At 47.0% G+C, this 23,117-nt stretch overlaps 2 protein-coding genes across 1 annotated transcript in view; one reads left to right on the top strand and one right to left on the bottom strand.

Annotated features, from left to right (window-relative positions):
• Positions 1 to 23,117, bottom strand: part of LOC115560668 (vitellogenin-2) — a 434,163-nt gene that overhangs the window by 163,827 nt on the left and 247,219 nt on the right.
• Positions 1 to 23,117, top strand: part of LOC115560655 (uncharacterized) — a 553,265-nt gene that overhangs the window by 13,656 nt on the left and 516,492 nt on the right. The window contains exons 4-7 of the mRNA XM_030380069.1: positions 2,151 to 2,468; positions 2,650 to 2,943; positions 4,889 to 5,152; positions 5,700 to 5,801. Coding sequence (XP_030235929.1) covers positions 2,151 to 2,468; positions 2,650 to 2,943; positions 4,889 to 5,152; positions 5,700 to 5,801 — 978 coding nt within the window. The remainder of the gene's footprint in view (positions 1 to 2,150; positions 2,469 to 2,649; positions 2,944 to 4,888; positions 5,153 to 5,699; positions 5,802 to 23,117) is intronic.

Raw genomic sequence — 23,117 nt, forward strand, 5'->3', positions numbered from 1 at the left:
TATTAATGGCCCTCAAGCTGTTTTGAAAAGTTTTTTTAATTATAAAAAAATAAATAAAAAATAAATAAAAAAAATCGTGCTGGGCGCCCTTATTTTGAAACCGCGCGCCGCGATCTCAATACGAGGCTGGGGGTTGCAACGATAAACAGATAGCACTCCAGCCCACAGACCGCTCCAGCCCTCCCAAACTCGAGGCAGACAGTCCATCTCAGCAGCAGTCAAGGCCGATTAAGGGTCGTTTTAGACGCAGAGACGTAAGCACGTAATTTACACAAGGGACTTGTTTTAGACAAGTTTTGATTTACGGTTCCTTTAAGGTTCCTTAAGGATTGCGCGTGTTGCAAGGGGATTCTCCGCCAGAACAGTAGGGGGAGCAACGAACGAATCTGTGGGCGTGGAAGTGGAAATCGCTGGCTTGTTTATATTTATAATTATCATAATTCGTTCTTGTGTTTTCTTCTTCTCCTTCTTCAAAATTCTTCATTCGCTTCTGTCACGGCCTTTTAAAAATGGCGCTATTATGCTGTAAAACCGGAAATGTGAGACTCCTGAAAGGATGTGGTTAGCTGGCCAATCACAGTCTTTGCGAGCTGCGTAGGGCCGTAGTGTTTTAGTCGCATAGTCAGGAATTTTGGCCGACGCACTTAAGCACGTAAGGGGGGATATTTTACCGCGCAAGGGGGGGTTATGTAACTTACGTGCTTACGCGTTACGTCTAAAACAGAGCATATATCGGCCTCAGTCACACGTATACCGACCGGCCCCTTGAGTCACTGAAAAAAAAAATTGTGGCCCCTCATCATTTCTACTTGAGTACCCCTGCTATAGGACAACGCATAATGCATCCTGGAATGAGTGAAGCTTGCCTGCTGACATGTTAAAATGACTGTCAAAACTGCCATGAGCAAAGAGCAAAACCATTTGTACATAGTGTAGGCTACAGTAGCCTATTCGATATTGAATGAAGTAGGTTACTGTACTCTTTGTCACTGTACAGAGTAGACGATATGATTTGCTTGTACAGCACCTTAAAAAACTCACTGTAGCCTATATTCATAGGCACACCCAGCCTCGCTTCCAATATAAAACTTCAATTCCTCATAGCTCTCAGGCTGTGAGGAAATCAGCAGCCCGCGATCGCAGCTCCTTTGATGTGAACGCGCACTGAGCGCATAGTTCAGAGCCGGACAATGATGTCGTAGTAAAGCCCTCAGGTCTACTCTGCATGTATTAACTGTGGCTAAACATCAACTGCACTGAAGTCATCATAACTTCATAAGTTCTCATTGTCAAATGATTATGAATACTATTATTGTTATTTGAAGCCGTGTCAGTCTTGACTGTGGGTGGTGTGGTCCTCTGTGTCTGCTAGTGTCTATAATACAGTAATATTTTTGTCGACATTATCAAACGGAAGAACTTTTATTTTGAAGAGCAAATGGCAAAGAAGCACACTAGCCAATAAGAGGACCCGCCCACCGGCGGAAAAAAGATATTGAGTGGTAAATCCGTTTTGTTAAGAAGAACCAAAAAACGAATAAACAAACAGAAACTTTGATTTTCTTTTTTTGAAAAAACGAAAAAACGGCTAGTTTCTGGTTTCTGCTTACGTCAATTATTCCCAGAAAACAGAGTAATAAAACGTACCTTGCTCCCCAGCCTACTACAGTTGGTGTAAGACTATAATATTAAGTACTTTTTGCTCTATGGTCTATTTACAGATTGGTTTTACACCTTATGAAACCATAGCAGTACATACCTACCTATTTGTACTTAAAACATTTGGCCAACTAGAAGGCCTCCAAACATTGTTGATATAGGCTACATTAGGAGCACAGACAATGAACCACGTTTGACCAAGATGGCTCAAGACAGAACACCTCACCGACCGTATCTCACTTGACTTAGTATAACTTTATAAGGAGAAACTACTCATTCTTGTGGAAAAGTGGACTTAGTGTGGCATATTTTGATCATACCAAGTCTATCAAACAAACATCTTATTGATGAGATACGTTAGGGGAACAAGGTGGTACGACAAACGGTTTAATATTAACAAAGGTTAACAATTCAGAACTATGTGTTGAACACTCTTCCTCCAATATGGTGTTTGTCCGTCATTTTATATTGCCTTTTGATTTCTCTTCCAGGGGAGCTTCGATGGGTCCGTTCTGCATTTGTGCAGAGAGTTTCATACCCAGTTATCAAAGGTCTCCTGGATGATCTTTGGCAGCAGAAGGTGTTCAGTGCTGAGGAAAAGGACTTTGTGATGGAGGGGCAGAGGACCAGAGCAGACCAAGCACGGTGTCTGATCGACATGGTGATCGGTAAAGGGGAGAGAGCAAGTCAGATAATGATTGATTGTATGAAGGTGAGGGACAAACACTTAAGCATCACCCTGGGTCTGATGTCTTATCCTGCTGGGGGCCTCAAGGCGGAAGTAAAGCTAAAGAGGCTTTTTTCAAGAGGTAGGTGTTTTACTTAGTGCTGCTGTGTGCTCATTGGTGTTAATGATAGGATACCTTTTTATAGTTTGGTTCAGGTTTGTAGCCTCACCTTAACCCCTCACACCCATTTCTAAAGTGGTAATATCTGCATTTTGGTCAGGCTGACCTGCCTGTGTGTGGATTGTCTTTGTCCTTTTTATAGCCAGAGACAAGAAAATCCGCTCCGCAGGGCAGGATCTGTCCAATAAGCAGCTCCTGCAGGTGGCCGAAACACTGGGACAGGAATGGGAGCAGGCGGCCATCCACCTGGAGCTGAGCATCACAGATCTGGACGACATCAAGGCAGACAGACAGACGGATGTGGCCATGCAGAAGCTGAAGATGTTGGTGCTGTGGAAGCACCGAAGCCTACCAGGAGAGGCCACAGCTCAGGACCTGCTGAGAGGCCTGGAAGACTTGGAGGACCTACCGGTCGAGACTCGTCTGTTATTGGAAGGTAACGTACTTCACGCACACACACACACACAAAAACACACACACACACACACACACACAGGCGTAATTGTGTGTGTTTTTGGTTTCGAAGTAAATCATGTCGTATATACCTTTTTAAATTGGCTGAATAAAAATGTAAAATGTTTCTTCTTAGGTCATTCTTAGATTTATAACCACAGCGTGTGTGTGTGTGTGTGTGTGTGTGTGTGTGTGTGTGTGTTTGTGACTAAGCCAGCTGACGGGCCTGTGTCGCAGTTCCAGATGCATGTCTTTAAAGGGGACCTATTATGCTTTTTCGAGGTTTATGACCTATAAACGTTGTTATAATGATTGATAGTCATGTTTAACCATACTGAAGTGTCAAATAATGACGTACATGCATTTCGACGTATTCCCTGCTGACAGTCTGGGGTGGCTGTGCAGAGCGCTAAACACTCGGGACAACGTTTGCGATTCAATTGTTCACATTTAAGGGAAACATCTACGTAGAGGCACTCCTGCCGCGCCCCCATATGCCTGGTCAAATCTGCCCGCGCGCGCGCTTCAAGGAAGGTAACCAATCCCAACGAAGTTGGGTTGGCGCGAGGGGGCGGAGAAGGACGAAACCGAGCGTTGACAGAGAATGCTGAAAGCGCCCAGATGAGAGGAAGAGTTTCCCGAAAATCTACATAGTTTTTTGTGCTGTGAGATCGTGTCAGGTTGCGCTATAGGAGTCATTAATAAGAAATTAAGACCAGAACAGGTCCTCTTTAATCAATTCCATGAACTAGCCTTTGATAATGTTCTGGCCCCCCACCTACTGGTGAGAAAAAACAACGTACTTGCCGACCCCTGGTCTAGTGTGTTGACCAATGGGAAGGGGTTTCATCAACTATCATTTACATTATTATAACTTGACTTCATGGACTCATCCTAGTATAATATTGCAACTGATGAGAGTGGGATGAATTTATTAATTATTAACTTTGAGTAGCCTTTAGCTTACGTGAGTTCAATGCTCAAGTTAATCAGTCTGAAATATCCAGCCTCACCATTTTCATAAAGCATTTAACAGCAAGAGCTAGCGGGAATGAGTTGCGTTAACAATGAAGATCCACCCTCAAAAGTGCAGGAATAATGTGAGTACATAAAATTCAACAAATAAGAAAAAGGCTTTCTACTTGACAGACTAAATCATGTTCGGTGGTCCATCATCTCGAGAGGAGGAACTTGACCTGCCTTTGTTTGGATTGTCTTCGTCTTTTTCCGGACAGCATCACTAAGCATTTTAAACTGCCAAGCCAGTACGTCGTGGCTTGGCACGCCCATCAATTTCACTGTCTCGCCTGACTGAGGGGGTAAAATTCCCCGTAGTCACGGAGCCAGCTTTCTATGTTCACTGGAGAAGGCGGTGCTACGCATGGAGAGTATACCTCTTTAGAATAATTTGCATACTTTTATTTTTTTATGATTCAAGACACTCGCATGCAAGATTGAGTAAACATCTGAGTGTAGGCTACATACGCGATTAACTTTACAAGTGCAAAAACGCCAACATATTCTTTATTTTGTTTTGTGTCCTGACAAAAGCCTCGTAAGGAAAGTTCCTCTGCATCTTTCTCATAGATCGCACCATCTTTCCCCGTATTCGTTTAATGCAACAGTATCACCTTCTCTCCCATGATGTTGGTCTGCAGCTCGTGGATTTCACCATCCTTCCAGTTAGATCTACTCATGTTGATATCACTGCATTGTCTCTGTATAGAGACAACGCAGCAACACCTCTACCCTAGTCATCAAAATAAAACCGCCAATAAGTGCAGGATCTGAGAGGGGCAATTTGGTTGCAAACTCAGGCCGGTATATTACCTCGGTCAGTGTAAACGCACGGACCATGCCGGGAAAAAGGCGTGCATAAGGCGGCCATATTTGTCAGTTAAAAATGTTTACTGATATCCGCTCCGCAGGGCGGGCTCTGTCCAATGAGCAGCTCCTGAAGGTGGCCGAAACGCTGGGAAAGGTGTGGGAGCGTGCAGCCATCCACCTGGACCTGAAGACCAAAGATCTGGACGGCATCAAGGCAGAAAATATGACTGTGATCATGCAGAAATACAAGATGTTGCAGCTGTGGCAGAGCCAAAGACCACTAGGAAAGGACAGAGCTCAGGACCTGCTGAGAGGTCTGGAAGACATGGAGGACCTACCGGTCGAGACTCTTCACTTATTGAGAGGTAACGTAATTCACCCACACACACACAGGTGTCATAGTGGGGGGGAAGCTGGACTGGGTACCCAGGGCCCCAATGGGGTAATTAATGTCTTAACTAACTTTAAATTGGCTGAATAAAACGTTCAAGTGACTGAAATTTGTATATAAATAAATCACCCCTTACAGAAGGCGCGAAATGGTTTATTCCACCGTTGCACGAGGATTCCCCAAACAGTAACGCTGAGTGACTGATTGACTGACTGCTAAAACTGGAGCACTTATTTGCAAATGATCACATTGCAGCCTGTTTTGGTGGATTACGGCTGCAGTGTGTTCACTCAATTTCATGATCAATTCCATGAAGCGTGACAAACATGATGCATGATACAGTCATGTTACATATATTAACAGTGTACTTAATAACAGGAGGAACTAACTTCACGTAGGGAACTGAAACAATTTGGTTAACCACTAGTAAACTGAAGTGATAATCTTTTTTATTTCAGTATAATTTGAGTAAAAAGAAAATGAATTAATGCCATCTTCAAATTCTCTTATTTGACTTTCAGGGTTTGGTAGGAATCAGGAGTCATTCGGTAGCGGACAGGAGCATCCTGGTCGGATGTCCCCGTCTCTGCCCCTCGAAATGCATGAAGGCGACAGGGAGCTGGGTAAGTTTAGTTGAAGTACTAACAATCGCTAGGCTAACCCATTCCCTGAATACAGCAGTGATAGCAGCTACTGCAGATGCTACACATTTAAGTACTATGAATAAGTACGAAGTACATTAAGTGCGTGCAATAAGTGCTTACATTAAGTGCCAGGACGTACAACATACAATGGTGGGTGGGAGGGACTGGATGGTTGCTCTGAACAGGTGAGCTTTGAGTCTTTTGCGGAACCTTGTGAGCTACTCTGCGATCCTGACATCGACAGGGAGCTCGTTCCACCACTGAGGTCCCTATACAGAGAAGAGTTGTGACTTCGCTGATCGATCTTCAAGTAATAACTAACATAAACCTCAATATCATTGTTCTTCTCTGTCAAAATACATTTCACATACACCAGATAAATAATATGTATATTTTTTAAACAAGATCCAAGGTGTATGGCTTTCTGGAACATCTGTTGGGGATTCTAGGATACAAATTCTTGTTTCGAACATAAATCATGCGCATGACTCACGTATATTTTCGAATATCCAAACATTCCATCCAGAGGTACCTAAACTGGAGAACACTTGGTCACACATAGTTCTTGGCAGTAAGTAGCGTGTGTGTGTGTGTGTGTGTGTGTGTGTGTGTGTGTGTGTGTGTGTGTGTGTGTGTGTGTGTGTGTGTGTGTGTGTGTGTGTGTGTGTGTGTGTGTGTGTGGTTCTCGGGGACAAAAGAAACACACAGGGTACATAATATTATATTATAATACAAAAGACTGATGTCAAAGCAGCACAATGAAGCAGTCTTAACTGGCTGTACTACTAAAAACCCTCCTGGTCTCTGATGCAAACCAACATTCCTAGGTTCTTCTCTGAGTTGTGTACTTGCATAATCCAAAATGTTTCCAACAATATTCAAACCCAGAGATATCCAAAGTTTACTTAACAGTTACGTTATGTTGCCGTCGGTCACGTCGATGGCGTCATATGGCCTTACCCCTTAACTTCATAGAAACACGAAAACGGTACTCCAGTAGAGGCCTAATGTTTTGATATGATAAGTCAATAGCAATCTAGCTCACTACGCTGTGCTACTTGGACAAGTGGCTCAGCGAGACACCAAGCTCATGCAGTGTTTAGCAAATAGACTTTACTACCTTCCAGAGATCAGCTGGTAGTAGCAGACTTCAGGCAGGACTGGATGGAACAGCCATCCTTCTCTCTTTCATCGAGCAGAGAAGCAGAGACACATTCCGCCCGTCACCCTCCGTAGCGGGCGCTACATCGCGTTAGTGAAATATGCATCGTAAGGTTGTGAAAAGCGAAGTAAAAGACAACGTTTTGAACCACTAAAATGTAATAAAGAAAATAATAAAATACAACAGAGCAAAATTTGGCGTTATGGCATTTAAATCGCTGAATTCAATGAGGCGTAGTTGGGACCCCCTTGGCCTCCCATTTGACTCCCAGGTCTGGCTCCCCAGCACGCAATCATTCAATCATAATCACCCGAGCGGAAACGACACAGCCCACCACCATGTAGCCAATCACTTCCAACCGGTCGGCCATTTCCCCACAATAGAGAAACGGCAGCAATCATACACCCGACACTCTAAGCTGGCAGAACCGACATGCACCCGGGTCAAAATCAGAGACCGGGTCAAAATCAGGAAATGCTTTAATTTGTATTTTCGAGAAAATTCACAAGTGTTACCCCATTATCTTGACAGCCCTGATATATGTATATATGTATGTATATATATATATATATATATATATATATATATATGTGTATATATATATATATATATATATATATATACACATCCATATATATATATATATGTGTATATATATATATATATATATATATATATATATATATATATACATATATATATGTATGTGTATATATATATGTATGTATATATATATATGTATATATATATATATATATATGTATATATATATATATATATATATGTATATATATATATATATATATGTATGTATGTATGTATGTATGTATGTATGTATGTATGTATGTATGTGTATATATGTATGTATATATATATGTGTATATATGTATGTATATATATGTATATATATGTATATATATGTATATATATGTATATATATATATATATGTGTATATATATATATATGTGTATATATATATATATATTAGTGGTGGGCATAGATAATTTTTTTTAATCGAGATTAATTCCAAAATTCATCTAAATTAAAATGGCAAACGGCAAAAAATCTGTCAATTATACTGGGCAATGGTGATTTATCAAATATAATTCACCGCCGGAAGTTGTGAAGTGCCCATGCAAGTGAACGGAGCATAAACAAAAATAATTGACAGCTGAACGTTGGGAAGGCCCATGCAAGTGAATGGAGCGGTCTACAGCATTGAGAAGAGCCGTGTAATAATCCATAATAATGAAAGGTTTAGAAGTTAAACATTTGAAAGTTGTAGAATAAATTGATATAATTTATATTGGAGTTAATTTTCTAGAAATGTACTTACAATTTTAGTCTGTTAATCATTTACATATTTATGTTACACAATTATTACATATTTACATGTTTACATATTTAACACAGTCAGGATATTCTGTTGAATCTGCCTCTCTAATTCCCTCACCTTAGTCTTAATTCTAGCTTCTGATTGGTTAGTTCAGTCACGTGATGGGTCCGAACAAGGAAGTGTTTGAAAATAGATTAACGGCGATATTTTTTTTATTGCGCGATAAAGGTTTTGCGTTAACGCAGCCGTTAACGCCGATAACGGCCCACCACTAATATATATATATATATAAAATAAATAAATACAACTATCTCTTGTTTCATTAATGTAGCACTTGAAGCAGTTTCCCTTATTTATTTATTAATTTATTTATTTATTAAGGCCCCGTCCAAACAGCTCAGCTCCGGGAGTACAATCCCTTTCTCCTCCATATCACTCTACATGTCGAAAGATATAGAGCTCCATGCTGTGGTTCAGTCTGACAGCTCATTGGTCAATGGGCAGCAGCTCATTTGCATTATAGCTACAGACACCAGAAACAGCGCATTCTGAGAGTAGCATCCAGCTGGCGCCCCGGAGCCGAACACTGTGGTGTTGCAACGCTCTGGTGTGGCAACGCACTGTGGTGTGGCAACGCTCTGTGGTGTGGCAACGCTCTGGGGTGTGGCAACGCACTGTGTTGTGGCAACGCTCTGTGGTGTTGCAACGCTCTGGTGTGGCAATGCACTGTGGTGTGGCAACGCTCTGTGGTGTTGCAACGCTCTGGTGTGGCAATGCACTGTGGTGTGGCAATGCACTGTGGTGTGGCAATGCACTGTGGTGTGGCAATGCACTGTGGTGTGGCAATGCACTGTGGTGTGGCAACGCACTGTGGTGTGGCAACGCTCTGGGGTGTGGCAACGCACTGTGGTGTGGCAACGCTCTGGGGTGTGGCAACGCACTGTGGTGTGGCAACGCTCTGGGGTGTGGCAACGCTCTGTGGTGTGGCAACGCACTGTGGTGTGGCAACGCTCTGTGGTGTGGCAACGCTCTGGTGTGGCAATGCACTGTGGTGTGGCAATGCACTGTGGTGTGGCAACGCACTGTGGTGTGGCAACGCTCTGGGGTGTGGCAACGCACTGTGGCAACGCACTGTGGTGTGGCAACGCTCTGGGGTGTGGCAACGCTCTGTGGTGTGGCAACGCTCTGGGGTGTGGCAACGCTCTGGGGTGTGGCAACGCACTGTGGTGTGGCAACGCACTGTGGTGTGGCAACGCTCTGGGGTGTGGCAACGCACTGTGGCAACGCACTGTGGTGTGGCAACGCTCTGGGGTGTGGCAACGCTCTGGGGTGTGGCAACGCTCTGTCGTGTGGCAACTCTCTGTGGTCTGGCAGGTCGGGGGTTTTCCGACGTTTTGCGTCAAAGTTGCGTCACAGTCTACGTTATTCGACCGAATTCAAAGAAGGAGAAGACGTGCACCTGTATTTAGCGTCTTTATATAGTATTTGTATTTTTAAGGTTTATATCCATCGTCTAACCGTAACCCTAACCGTGACCCTAACCTAACCCTAACCCTGACCCTAACCATATATATGTAATGGATAATGTATAGAATGCCGATCATTACCAGGAAAATAATGCCAGACAGGGCGAACAGAACAGCGACTTGAAGCGGAGGTGTCTTGCTTCGCTAAAAAAAAATCCACTTTCCTTGACAATGGTCATTATATGCTTAGTAACGATCAAGTCAGGCATTTAATGTAGGCTGTAAGTTTACATTAAAACCTGTCCAGGTCATGTGGAGAATTAATTTGGGTTATTTGTGCAATTTTGATCTAACCCTTTGAACGATGTAATCTGAGGGAGATGTTACATTTCAGTTTTTTTCAGAATATATTATATATTTTTTTAATTCAATTTGAAAATTCCATTTATTTGTCTTTCAGGATATGTAACGAAAGATCCGGAACTTGATTCGATGTCAGAAGAAAGCGGAATTGAGAGCATGCCCGACTCTGGTGAGTTGAAATCTCCTAGTTTTAGGAGTTATTAGTCTACCTGCATAACCCTTCATGTCATGTTTTGCAGAAGAGGAGACCACCGATATGATTTTAAAGCTACCGTTATACAATGTTTGATCTCGAAACGACTCTTAATGCACTTGGATCAAACCACAATCATACTTGCATGTCCCAAAACCTCCCTAGCAATCTCAGATTTTTTTGGACCTCTGTATTTCTACAGACAGCGGTAGTGAGAGCAGTAGCAGTGGGAGCATGTCTGAGTCTGAGCTGGCCGTGGACAGGACAATGCTTGGTGAGTTGAAATCTGAGCTGATATTAGTGTACCTGCATAACCCTCTATGTCAGGGATGGGCAACTTTCATGATAAAGAGGGCCACAATTCTTCATCATCACCATCAGAGGGCCATGTGACTGTGCACTTCAACCAGACGTAAACTGAGAGAAGCTACACATTTTTGAATTTATTGGATATGATATCCTGTATTCTGGTGCATTTTGGGGATGGCCACTACCTACAAAATCTTCCAGATTCATAACCTATGTATGGTATGTTGATTGAACCAACATACATTCATTCCATGTGTTCCATGCTCAATCAGCCACATGATTGGTTAGTATTTTGATCAGTGCAAAGGGCTCACATACATCATCATTCAATGATGTCACAAAACTGAAAAACAGTGGCATTAAGTGCAACAACTCAATGAACTCAAACCCAACAAGCATGATATTCACTTCAGGGCAGTTGTAGTAGTTGTAGTGGCGACTTAAGTGGAAATCTTTCATGACTGATATCGCTTCTAAGCAAACTAGACGCATGGGTTTGCCTTTGAATTCTATGAACAGATACTCTGCTTTTCTTCTTTCTTAACCAATTTTTCTGTAACTCAATATATATATATTTTTATATAGCGAGTGAGGATGCGGGCCGCATGCGGCCCGCAGGCCGCCAGTTGCCCATCCCTGCTCTATGTCATGGTTTGCTCACCAGATAGAAACTATATCATATAACAACAATAACATAACTGCTATGTAATGAATAAGTCTGATATATTGATCGTATGATCAACCCTGCCTATCCATTAGAAGCCTCCTACAACATGGTGGAAGGGGATCTAAACATGTTGCTGCTTGTGTGGGCTTTACTAATGAGACCATCAGTAGTCTATACTATACCTTTTCAATGTACTGCTTTCGGATAAAAGATGGCTTAGCTTTGGCCTACGTGAGTTCAATGCTCAAGTTCTTCAGTCTGAAATATCCAGCCTCATTATTTTGATAGAGCATTAAACAGCGCGGGCTAGCGGGAACAACCGGTTGCTTTAACAATGAAAATACACCCTCAAATGTGCAGGAATAATGAGTGCCGTAATTTTCGGACCATAAGCCGGGATCCAGTGATTCATTATCGCCCACTCGGGATAACATTTGTGTGGAATACAACTTCACGCTTGGAAGGATTTTGGGCATGGTTTTCATCGGAAGACTGACGATCCTTTTTCATATCCTAGGACTTGGGGACGACAAGATGGTTGTAAAGCCAAAGAAACAAAGGAGAGGTAAGCGTGCTGCTGTGTTCCTTGGCACATTGGTGTTGATGCTAGTGGGACAGGATACCTTTTATAGTTTGGTAACCCTCACCTTAACCCCTCACAGTCATTTCTAAAGTGGCCAATCTAAATCTATATTTTTGTTGAGTGGTACATCGTCAGAAGGTGGAACTTGACCCACCTGTGCTGTGTGTGGATTGTCTTTGTGGTAGGCAAATAACCTTCGCTGCTTCGTTGTGTAGTTTAACTTTACGTGTATGTGAGGATGTGAATGGCATCTTCACGGTGTTAAACCATGTTTTAAAATACATGTTCCTGTCAGTAATGGTCTGCTGTTAGCCCTGTAATAGTCTGCAGCTGTTGCTCATAGATGAATTGATCCACACCCATTCTGGTGCTCCTTAAGAGGACCAGAGTTCTAGACTGGAGAGAGGCTTGAGTTGTGCAAGTGAATCGACTGTTTTGGTATTGTTTGTTTTAAGTAAAAATATGTTTTCTACCAAAAACATTGTGCGTCAAGGAAACTCTTTTTCACAGTGTAACAGAGTCGCCTATGACCAGCGTTGTTAGCCCTGAGGAAGACCTGCAAGGAGGGCCGCTGCCCGCCTTCGCAAGTGGTGCTGCCGAGAGGGTTTGCTAACCCTAACCCTAACCCTTGACGGAGCTAGTGCTAACGCTAGCGCCAGCTCTACGAGTCTGATCTCTTCTCTATACTTTCTAGAGTATCTGTCTTTTTTATGCTCTCTACCTTTTCCTACTCTAGATGACAGATACGTCTCTAGCAGAGCTATCTTATGTATGAGCCGGACCCTGGAGCAAGAGCAACAGGAGTCCATGCTTACCGTGGTTTATTCAGAAGCAGAGCTCCAACGAGGAGACAGCAAATACAATACAGAGAATACAGTACAGGTCGCAGATATAACAGATTTACAACGATATCGCTAAATGACAATACTTATTCACAAAGTATTCAGCAGATGGGCACTGTGAGCGTCCTGGTAACTGCAACAAACAAACCAAACCAGCGGCGCCACAGCAGCCTCGGGTCGAACTGTGGGAGAGAGAGCACAGGTTACAGATCACACAACAGCATTTTGATTTTGCCATTCTCAGCAAGTGACAAATACCAGAGCTAGTACGTACATATATGAATATGTATGCATAAGAATCCCACATTCTCCTTTTCCAGACCCTCTCTCTGCTTTACCAAGGAGCTCCACTCACTTAAATGGGCAGGCCGCCGTCTGGAGCGTCAATATAAGAGAAGTGGTCTGACGATACAAATGTTTCAGCAGCACCAACAGGACTTTATAAATGCACTGAACTTCCACTATTCCAACCGTATCAATAATGGATGGGGAATCACAACAGTACTGGGGTCTCATTTATAAAATGGGATCGCTACTAAAAGTGTACGTATGCCCAAAAGCCAAGTTTTGCGTGCGCCAAAAAATATTCAGATTTCTAAAACCCTGCGTACGCACACCGTACGCAATCTTTTCTTTATAAATCACAGACTACAAGTGCCTACAAGTGTGCGCAGCTGAATCAGCTTCACGTTCCGCCCTGTACACGCCCCTTTTTAACCATAAATGGTCAATGCAAATTACCTCTTGAATTCGATCTGCATATAAAACACTCAGATTCATGTATTATGTCTTGTCGGAAACAATGGCAGAAGTACTGAGAAAAGCAAAAAAGCGAAATTTCACGGAGGTTGAAGTGGAGACACTTGTGGGTGAGATGGAGGCCCGAAAAGTAGTTTTGTTCGGCGGTCACGGGATTGGGATCGCCAACAACAAAAAGCAGAGTGAGTGGCAACATGTTGCTGCAGCATTGAACTCTGTCAGTAGCAAGGAGCACAGTAGCGCACAGTCCCAGAATTAAAAAAGAAGTGGTCTGACATAAAGTTACATATTTTTATGTAGCCTACCAATAAATCGTTAGGGTCCCTAAAGACCATCTCCCTCCGAATCCTGTCATTTGCATGGTCCGCCAGAAGTGCACATAACCCCTTTTTAATGCCTGATTTGTCATGAAAAGCATCCATAGTAACGGACAACGATTGTGATGAGGAGTGTGGCTTGGTTTTCCACACTTGGATTTAATTGACATTTGATTATGTGTTTACAGTGTCACATAAAAATATTATGTTATTGACAAATGTTGGACGGATGCTTTATTCCATGCAGTCGCGCCGTCAGTGGACAGTAGTGATGCGATTAAATATATAGATATTTTTTTTTATATCTATTCTAAGGAGATGTTTCTGGAGTTATAACTGAGAAATAACGCAGTTGACTTAAATTATCCTGATTACATAGATTTAACGCATGATACGGGATGAAATTAAATTTATGAAGGGCGATGATAAAACATAATCGTTCTTCTCACTCTACAATTCTTTGGTCTGACTTCAGTTCACCACCACACCATCTGTGTCGCCAATTCTCCTTTTCCTCCAAACCATGCGTACGCATGGGTCAGAGTTTGCTTAGGGCTGCGCACATTTTCCCGTCAAGTTTATTTTTTTTATAGATCACAACCTTGGCGTGGAAAGTCACGTACGCCAATTTCAGCCCCATTTTGTGAGTACGCAACGGTTATAAATGAGACCCCTGTTCTCTACAGAAAACAGGCTCTTCTCACCTTCTAACTCTGTGGCCATCTTCTCTGCCTTTATGTGTCATTTATTTTTTAAACAAACATGACTGAATCAATGTCAATAAGCTGAGTTTCCTCAGCCCCCCCTGTAAGCCTCTCTTCCACCAGAGATAAAGCTCATGCGTCAAAGCTAGTTAGCCAGATGAGGCACACTAACACATGCTCTCTTGACCCACTCCTAACTCACAAATTGAATCCTCACCATGGACGGTGTTGGTGTCCAACGTTCCAGTAGAGTCCGCAACCTGGGAGTGATGCTGGATAGAAAACTATCCCTCGAGAACCACCGCAAGAACATCATCAGAGTTAATTTCTTCAACCTCAGGAACAAAATCCATCACCTGTTGAGCCAACCTCTCGCTTGCTTGTCGGAGGCATTGTTGCGTCTTGGATCATGACGTGAATCCCTTGATAAGGCGGTCGCTGGGGTCGGCCGTGCGTGGGCTGTGAATACCTCGGGGGCTGCTTGCAGTCCTAGTTATTATTTGGGTGTCAAGCAGCGAAGCTGCGAGACAACCTATTGTTTTCCTACTGTTTCTTATTATTATTATTCTGTCATGGGAGTCTATGGCAGCCCATAGAACGCCTTGGTGAAAAGTTGTGAAATTTGGCACACTGGTTCAAGACAGCCCCATTAGCCCATCAAGCAATTTTAGGTCGTTAGCCCATCAACTTTAGCGCCACCAAATTTTAGGTCGCTAGCTCATCAGCTCTAGCGCCACCAACAGGTCAAAGTTGGACATGCATTCATGTTTATGACTTTCGACCCATTCATCCCATATTCACAAACAAAGTATCATTAGATCCCTTGATCCAACAGCCAATCAAATTAATCTGCGAAGCCGCCAAACAGGAAGTACGCCAATATCTCAGCAGCCCTTTGACAGATCAGAACCATACTTAGTAGATAGACCCATGACATCATCATGGGGACACTAAATGTATTTGGTGACCATTGACCTCTAAGGGGCGCTATAACTAATGACGACGTGTTTTAACTCCTCTCTATTCACTTGAGTATATTTCAAACATTTTTCAATGTCTGTTGATACTGTCAGAACGCCCCATATACCGTAGTTACTGAAATATTTCCCATGGCAACATCAGAAATTGGCCGCCATGTTGAAAGTTGTCAAAATCAATATTACATATCCACAGGACACAGATTATGTGGAATTATCATGAAACTTATGATCTTCAGACCAAGCTCTGTTGTCTGTTGATACTGTTGATACTGAGTTCTCCGAACTCTGGAGAATCAGTTCCTGAGTTCCCTTTCATACATACAAAGCACGACCGAAGATAAAACAGATTAGACTTGTTCCCACATCCTGGAGATACTCCGGATACTTTAGGTGAGGGGTGGAGCCGGGGGGAGCGTGTAGGAGGCAGGCCGTGATGCATAAAGTATGCAGTGGAAGTCGCAGAGGTTTGTTTACAACACATCGCAGATCGCGGATAAGGTTTCCGACTCCGTATGCTGAATATTTTTGCGGCGATATCAATACGCCATTTATTAAGACGCATCCGTAATTTCAACATGATTAGAATGCAGAAGGAAGCTGGAACGTAAAATACAGGCGAGAAGTATAACGTATGAAGCAGATACACTGTGCAGGAAACACACACACACACACACACACACACACACACACACACACACACACTGTGGCATTCCCCCGGTGCCACGCCCCCTGTTCGGGAGAGTCGAGGCCGGGATATACCGCCGGTGGCCAACAGCCGGCGACAAACCCCGACCTCCCGAGAGCCGCAATCGGGGAAACGAGGAACACCTGGGCGGGAGACACCCAGGTGTTAAAAGGAGGCCACCGGCCGACAGAACGGGGAGAGTCGAGTGGAAGAGAGGACGACGCAGAGGATCGAGACACCGTATAGTGAGCCGCACGGCGGACACGTGGACCACGACTCGAGCAACCCCCCGTCTTTGATGTGCAGCGTGCGCTTGTGTGGCTATTGGAAACGAGTGTAATAAACCGCCGTTTGAGGCTTTGGACCCTCACACCCTGCCTGGTCCTTACTTTGAGCCCCTCTACCGACATATGGTGGAGAATGCAGGCATCTCGGTCCACGTACGGCTCCCGGTAAGGACCCCACCCCGGGTTTTGGCAGTGGTTCTTCATTTTTTATTTTTTTTTGTTTTTTCCTGTGCGGTTCCTCCGTTCGCGGAGGTGAATACCCGCGGACGTCGATGCAGAACCCCGGGACAGCCGCAGGACCAGCCGGCCCGAGAGAATCGGACCCCAGCCTGGCCCTGCTGACGGAGGCGGTGCTCCGCCTGACCCAGCAGGCCACCCGCGACCCGCCGGCCACCGCCCCGACGAGCCGGCTCACAAAACTAGGACCCGACGACGATGTCGAGGCCTTCCTAGAGACATTTGAGCAGGTGGCAACCCGGGAGAGGTGGCCAGAGGCCCAGTGGGCCTATATAGAGGCCCCGTTTTTAACCGGTCCAGCCCAGCAGGCGAGTCAGGACCTCAACCCCGGGGACGCGGGCCGGTACACCGCACTCAAGGCGGCCGTCTTGGCCTACTATGGACATAGCCTTGCTGCGAAGGCCCTCAATTTCCATGAGTGGACGTTCGACGTCCGAGGACCCGTACGGACCCAGGTGGCCCACCAATGCCGGCTAGCCCGGAGGTGGATGGTAGACGGAGCGGGACCCAGCCCCGTGGATCGGGTCGTGGTGGACAACACCGTGCGACAGCTGCCCCCCGACGCCCGGAGGGTGCTGGCCCACCACCACCCTGAGACCGTGGACGACCTCGTGCGCCAGCTGGAGAACTGGCAGGTGGCACAACGGCTGGCGGCGGGCCCGAAACCCAACCCCCGGGCCACCCGGAGAGAGACCCCAACCCCGCCGGCGAGGACCCGGCCGTCCACCCCGCCCCGAGAACGAGGGGAACCCGAGACCCGGCGCTGTTACCACTGCGGACAACGGGGACACCTAATCCGGGACTGTCCCGACCAACAGGACGTCCCCATGCCCTCCGCATGCACCGCCCCGAGAGACCGCCCCACCTGTATGCTGGCGACCTGCTGGACACAGGGCGCCAAGGACTCCCCCACCGTCCCCATCAAGTTGATGCACCAGGACACCCATGCCCTGTGGACACGGGGAGTGCCGTGACCCTGGTGAGGGCCGACCTCGCCGGGGGCAGACCGGGAACCCCGATGCAGGTCTCCTGCGTACACGGCGACACCCGGACGTACGATACCTGCCACGTGGTAGTACGCACACCACAGGGGGTCTTCGTCGCCCGGGCCGGGATAGTGCCGACCCTTCCAGTCCCGTTCCTGATCGGCCGGGACTGCCCCATCTTCGCTCGCTTTTGGAGCCCCACGAGGGGGAACCGAGGGGGACGGGAGCTGCACCGTCCGGCCGGCCGAAGCGGACGACCGGCCCTGCGAGAGGCAAGGCGCCCGCCGATGCGAGGGTCCGGGTCGGAGTCAGGACCCGCCCCGTCGACCGCCGCCGACCACGGACCAGCCCTGGGAGCGACCCGCCGACCGACCGCCGCGCGGACCGAGACGGACGACGAGCCGGGTTCCGGAGGAGAGGGTCCGTCAGCGCCAGGAAGCCCGCCCCGATCTACCGGGGACCAGGTACGACCGGGACCGGGAGACGGAGCGGGGCCCAGCTCCGACACCGTCACCGCCTCCGAGAGGGGGAACACCCCCGAGGAGCCCGAGAGCTCCCCCCTAACTGAGCTATCGGACTTCGCCCAGGCCGGGGGGGAGAACTCGGCCCGACCGGGACAGTTCGCCACGGCCCAGCATCGGGACGATGCCCTGCGGCACGCGTGGGGACATGTGGTCGCCCACGACGGTCAGGTGAGGGACTCAGTGAGCCACCTGACCCACCCCCACTTCTGCACTCAGCGGGGGTTGCTGTATAGGGTCGACGTACGCGAGGGGGAGGTAGTACAACAACTGGTGGTACCGCGACCGTACGTGACTAAGGTTTTGTTCATGGCCCACACACATTTGCTCGGCGCACATCTGGGCATGGACAAAACGCGAGAGCGGGTGGTGGCGCGGTTCTATTGGCCCGGGGTACGTAGAGATGTAGCGCGTTACTGCCAGGAGTGTCCCGACTGCCAGCGCGTAGCCCCGCGGGCAGTGGAGCGGAGTCCGCTCATACCGATGCCCATTATTGAGACCCCCTTCGAGAGAATAGCGTTGGACATTGTAGGACCCCTACCCAGGACGAGCCGGGGACATCGGTACCTCCTCGTCATATTAGATTATGCGACCCGATACCCCGAGGCCCTCCCACTGCGTGCGGCGACTAGCAAGGCGGTAGCCCAAGAGCTAGTGCTACTCTTTAGCCGGGTGGGGCTCCCAAAGGAGGCTCGTGTTTCATGTCCCGCGTGGTCAAGGAGCTACTAAAACTGTTGCAGGTCTCCCAGCTCCGGACCTCGGTGTATCACCCGCAGACGGACGGGCTAGTGGAGCGGTTCAACCAGACCATCAAACGAATGCTCAAAAAGAGCATCGAGGCGGACGGGAAGAACTGGGACCAGTTACTTCCCCACGTCCTCTTCGCCATTCGTGAGGTGCCCCAGGCTTCCACGGGGTTCTCTCCCTTCGAACTCCTTTACGGGAGGAGACCCCGTGGAATACTGGACCCGGGCGACCGGGTCTTAGTGCTGGTTCCAACCAGCGAATGCAAGTTTCTCGCGAAATGGCAGGGCCCGTACGAGGTGGTAGAGGCCGTGGGGCCCGTCAAATACAAGGTGAGGCAACCCGGGAGACGCAAGCCCACCCAGGTTTATCATGTGAATCTGTTAAAACAGTGGCGGGGTGAGGACGACCCTCCCCTACGGGCCCCCATGGTCTTGATGGCTCGGCCCGCGATCCCTGACGTCCCGATGGGGACCGACCTCAGCCCCGCCCAGAGACAAGAACTAGGGGAGCTGGTGCTGCAGAACCGGGACGTGTTCTCGGACGTACCGGGGCGGACCTCGGTGATCTCCCATGAGATCCGGACCGCTCCGGGGGTGAGGGTCCGGATCCCGCCCTACCGGGTGCCCGAGTCCCGGCGCAAGGCCATCCGGGCCGAGGTAGAGCGGATGCTGAAACTGGGGGTAATTGAGGAATCCCGTAGCGCCTGGGCTAGCCCTATCGTGTTGGTGCCCAAACCGGACGGGACCCACAGGTTCTGCAATGACTTCCGCCGGCTAAATGAAGTGTCTGACTTTGACTCCTACCCCATGCCTAGAGTAGACGAGCTGATCAAGTGGCTGGGACCGGCCCGGTACCTGTCCACGCTGGACCTAACCAAGGGGTACTGGCAGGTCCCCCTGGCACCGTCGTCCCGGGAGAAGACGGCCTTCGCGACGCCGGGGGGCCTGTTCCAGTACACCGTCCTGCCCTTTGGTGTCCACGGGGCCCCCGCTACGTTCCAGCGGATGATGGACCAGGTCCTAAGGCCGCACAGCAGTTACGCAGCAGCTTATATCGATGACATAATCATCCATAGTGCCAGTTGGGACGAACACGTCAAGCACGTGCGGGCCGTGCTCAACGGCCTACGAGCGGCCGGGCTTACAGCCAACCCTGCAAAGTGCAGGTTGGGGCGAGGAGACGGCCTATTTGGGGTACTGGGTGGGGAGGGGGAACGTGCGGCCCCAGGAGGACAAGGTGGCAGCTATCCGGGAGTGGCCTCAACCCCGGACCAAGAAGCAGGTGAGATCGTTCCTGGGGCTGGTGGGGTATTATCAACGCTTTATCCCGGGGTATGCCACCCTAGCCTGCCCCTTGAACGATCTCACCCGGAAGGCCCTCCCGGATAGGGTCCAGTGGACGGAGGCAGCGACAAGGGCCTTCGAGGACCTACGGGGGGCCTTGTGTAAGGAGCCGCTACTGGTCACCCCTGATTTTAACCTCCCCTTCACCCTCCAAACAGACGCGTCCGAGGTGGGACTAGGTGGGGTCCTGTCCCAGGTCCGGAACGGAGAGGAGCATCCGGTGACCTATCTCAGCCGGAAGCTCCTCCCCCACGAGCGGAACTACAGCACGGTAGAGAAGGAGGCGCTGGCCATTAAGTGGGCCGTCACTAAACTAACATACTATCTCCTAGGACACCAGTTCGTCCTGGTGACGGACCACGCCCCACCGAAGTGGATGGCCACCGCCAAGGACACGAATGCTCGGATAACAAGGTGGTTCCTGTCCCTCCAGCCCTTCTCCTTCACCGTGGAACATAGGCCGGGGCGGGAACACACCAACGCCGACGCTCTTTCCCGCCGAGATGCGTGCGGGGGCTGGGCCCCACGCACGGAGGGGCATAAGCAAAGGGGCATGCCATGCATGCTTCAAATTACTTCTCTGATCTGCTGTTTGCACACAACAGTGTGTGTCTATAAAGTTCATAGGGTTTCTACTGTTGTCCTTTGATTTAGGCCAATACTGAATACAAAACCAATCACCATCACTGCTAAGTAACAAACAGTGACTTCCAGAAACTATTAACGAAACTAAAACAATCAATGCTAGCTGCAAATTTTCTTGTCGTTGCAGATTTACGATCAAAAGTGGAAAGGTGGAATACAGGTATGTATATATATGGAAACAAGCCATGGATTGAGCTTTCAACTAAACTCCCAATTATTGGTTGAGATGCTTTCCGACATTTCAGGTTTTCTTTCTTCTTTCCCTCTCTTCTTCCCTTTCACTTTTTTTTTTTTTTTTTTCTTCACTTTTACATTGATCTTCGAGTCTCCATGACTAGTAGGCGTTTCACACATGAACTCCAGATGAACTCTGGAGAATCAGTTCCTGAGTTCCCTTTCATACATACAAAGCACGACAGAAAATAAACCAGATTAGACTTGTTCCCACATCCTGGAGATACTCCGGATACTTTAGGTGAGGGGTGGAGCCAGGGGGAGCGTGTATGAGACACACACACACACACACACACACACACACACACACACACACACACACACACACACACACACACACACACACACACAAATAGAGGTGTCATATAGGTATGTATATATATGGAAATATGCCATGGATTGAGCTTTCAACTAAACTCCCTGTGATTGGTTGAGGAGGTGCTTTCAGACCTTTCAGAGTTTGATTGATCCCCCTTTCACAGGGACGAGTCTCACAGAAGACACAGCAAGCATGTCTTTGATGGATAGGTATGAAGTGGAGGACGGTTCTGATTCTGGTAAGAGTCGTGGTTCTTCTGGTTCTTCTCTCACTCTACATACCTCCAGGCTTCTCCAAACCTCCCTCTCACCCTCCCTTCTTATTTTGCCTTTTGCCCGAAGATCCTCTTAATCATGAAGATGATGAAGATGATGAAGAGGATGAAGGTGAGCAGTGTCACTCTTCCATTGAGCTTTGAGTCTCAATGACGAGGTGATCTGACAACAGAAGTATTTCACTGGTTGTTAAAAAATATATCCTGGTTCACTGAACCAGGAATGCTGCCTGCCAGTGTATCATGAGGCCGACTGTTATTGGAGGGCTTAATGTCCACATTACTCTCACACTGGACATGCTGTCAGTTTTGTTGCTGACAATAATCATTTATCCTGACAGAGGAGATGCACTTCAAGTCACGTTGTGAAAAATGTAAAGCATCTCAGCAGGTGAATTTCAACAAAATATATACCTTACATTAAATATACATTTCATAAATTCAGTATTGATCTTTATTGTTGTTTGCTTCTACTTTTTAGAGTCCTGAGTATGAGAAGGTTACCCCAACGAAGATTTCTAAGTGGAGCTTCCAGTGAGTGACATTCAGTCCTGACACCAGTCCCATGGGGTTATCAGAATAATATGGTCCCAACCACAAACAGATTCTGTTGTAATGTGTGTGTGTGTGTGTGTGTGTGTGTGTGTGTGTGTGTGTGTGTGTGTGTGTGTGTGTGTGTGTGTGTGTGTGTGTGTTAGGGTACAGCTGGAAGGCGAGGGGACCTATGAGTGTTCGGCTACAGGTCTGGTGTTTGAAGTGTCGGAGCAGGCTCTGGTCCGCTACTCGGTCCTGTCCTGGTTCCAATTCTCTGAGTTCCTCCAAGACTCCTGGAGACCTGCTGGATCGATTTATGATGTGGATGTGGTCAACAAGGATCCATCTGTGCTCAAGTTTATCCATTTCCCCCACTCTCTGTGCCTTGCTGGTAAGAACACACGCTGACTGTGAAGAGGGGGGGATTCATAGGCCGAATACTCTAAGAATCTCTGTGTGCATGGCAGCTTTGGCAGTGTTTTGTTGACCAACCAATTTAGTTATTTCTTGTAATAACTTAACATAATAACTTTTGAAACTCGATATAATATATACCGTATATATTATTTCACTATTCGTTATTTTCCTAAAATGTTCTGAATTAAACTAAATTTTAAAGATACCAAATAGGCAACGGAATACCTTTTTTCTAATATTAGATTTATTGAAATGGAACTTGCCATGGCTCCCAGTTTAGTATTCCTCTTGTTTTCACATTTTACAATAGCCCTGCTTATTTTTCAAATACAATCTGGATTAGAAAATCGTCGCTGGAACCACTTACTGGCTATTATCATTTCC

This window comes from Gadus morhua, chromosome 16, assembly GCF_902167405.1.
Source record: "Gadus morhua chromosome 16, gadMor3.0, whole genome shotgun sequence".
NCBI classification, from domain to species: Eukaryota; Metazoa; Chordata; class Actinopteri; order Gadiformes; family Gadidae; genus Gadus; species Gadus morhua.